General features: G+C 39.8%; 1 protein-coding gene across 1 annotated transcript in view; it reads right to left on the bottom strand.

Annotated features, from left to right (window-relative positions):
• Positions 1–354: 354 nt before the first annotated feature.
• Positions 355–1,567, bottom strand: part of cdk19 (cyclin dependent kinase 19) — a 41,190-nt gene continuing 39,977 nt past the window's right edge. The window contains exon 13 of the mRNA XM_016575234.1: positions 355–1,292. Within this exon, the coding sequence (XP_016430720.1) occupies positions 1,179–1,292 (114 nt within the window). The 3' untranslated portion in view covers positions 355–1,178. The remainder of the gene's footprint in view (positions 1,293–1,567) is intronic.

The following is a 1,567-nucleotide window of genomic DNA, read 5'->3' as shown; positions in this document are numbered from 1 at the left end:
AGGCAGGCACACACAAACACACACACACACGCGCGCTCGCGCACACACACAACCACACAAACAAACACACACACACTCACACACAAGCACAATCAAACACACACACAAGCACATATACACACACACAAGCACACACAAACACACACACACACACACACGCACACACACGCACGCACGCACGCACACACACACATACACACACACACACAGATTTAGGGATTTCAGTCCTGACCAATATCCTAAAATATGTTCTTCTGCAAAAAAGAAAAAGAGTAAACCATGTCCTTGTTTTTTGATAGCTGATGTTATTTTATTGGTTGTTATAGTAACTAACGCAAAAAAGGGATGAAGAAGATGTGTGTAATAATGCAGTGGTGCACGATAGCTATGAGAGATGCTCTTTGTTCAGTCTTTAAAATATGCACACATATGTCACACAAATCCAGTCTCTGCTCGACTGTCCGTACATGCAGGCAGCTCCCTTTACTGGGAAGGAGGAGGAGGAGAGAGATAAGAGGGGATTTCGGTTCCTATGTACAGCTGCTTATATACCGTAGATGTTTCTATTTGATTTGTTTCAGGGTTGTCATACGGGGGAATCTCAGAAAGGCTGTAGCTGCAATCAGTAATGCTGAAGTTCGGATCGTGTTACTGACTATGCATTAGTCTGGTGTCCCACTAGTCGATTTTCAGCTGTAGGCCCAAAAGGACAGACACAGCATTGCACACATTCATTGTGTCTATCTGTAGCTATGACCCGAATAGCATTTGGCTGATCATTTTGAGACTGTTTTGGTCTAACGGTGGTAAAATAAGAATGAGTAAGCATTGAAGATGCTAAACAGTCAGCAGACCTTTAGGTATGGTTAGTGTCGGATGTTTTAATGTATTGAAAAACTGTTGAGATTTTGAGGAAAAAGTCCAATTTTGATTGATGATTTTGGCTCTGGTTCTTCAGAGGAGCTCTGATTGAAAGAAAGGGATTGTAAAGTTGTGCTTTGGTTGGAGTAGCATTTGCTGAGAATTGTGGGATGGCAGGAGGCTTTGTAAGTTTTATGTTTATATTGGGGCAATATTACGGGACAGACCCAGCAATTTATTTGAATGACAACATTGACTTGCCTGGTTTATGCTTGTGGTTAATATTTCTTTTAAGTGCTCATGTATGTTTTTGAGTCTCAGTATCGATGAGACTGATGAGAGTGCTGAGATGAGGACGAGTATCCCATAGTGCTTTGCGACTGGGAAGGGCCTTGGACGTTGCTCTGGTAACCAAGCCGCGAGCTGGAGTGCTGCAATGAAGAGAGGAGAAAAAAGGAGAAAATTTATTTTTTTTAATTATTAAAAATTAAGCATTTTGCATGACCAAGCAGTGTACTCACAAATCATTAACAAAATATTAGTTTATAGTTAATTCATAGCTTATAAACTGTAGATAATGCATTGTCACTGTAATTAACACAACTATTATTGTTTAATTAGCTCATAGTAAAGAAACTGTTAATTGGTAATAAGCAGTGAATAGTTCTCACTTTAGATTAGGTCACTGAAAAAGGGAAAATTAAGT

The sequence above is a fragment of the Sinocyclocheilus rhinocerous genome, unplaced genomic scaffold (genome assembly GCF_001515625.1).
Source record: "Sinocyclocheilus rhinocerous isolate Xijiao unplaced genomic scaffold, SAMN03320098_v1.1 scaffold1044, whole genome shotgun sequence".
Taxonomy (NCBI): Eukaryota; Metazoa; Chordata; class Actinopteri; order Cypriniformes; family Cyprinidae; genus Sinocyclocheilus; species Sinocyclocheilus rhinocerous.
This window is presented reverse-complemented; position numbering and strand designations above follow the sequence as displayed.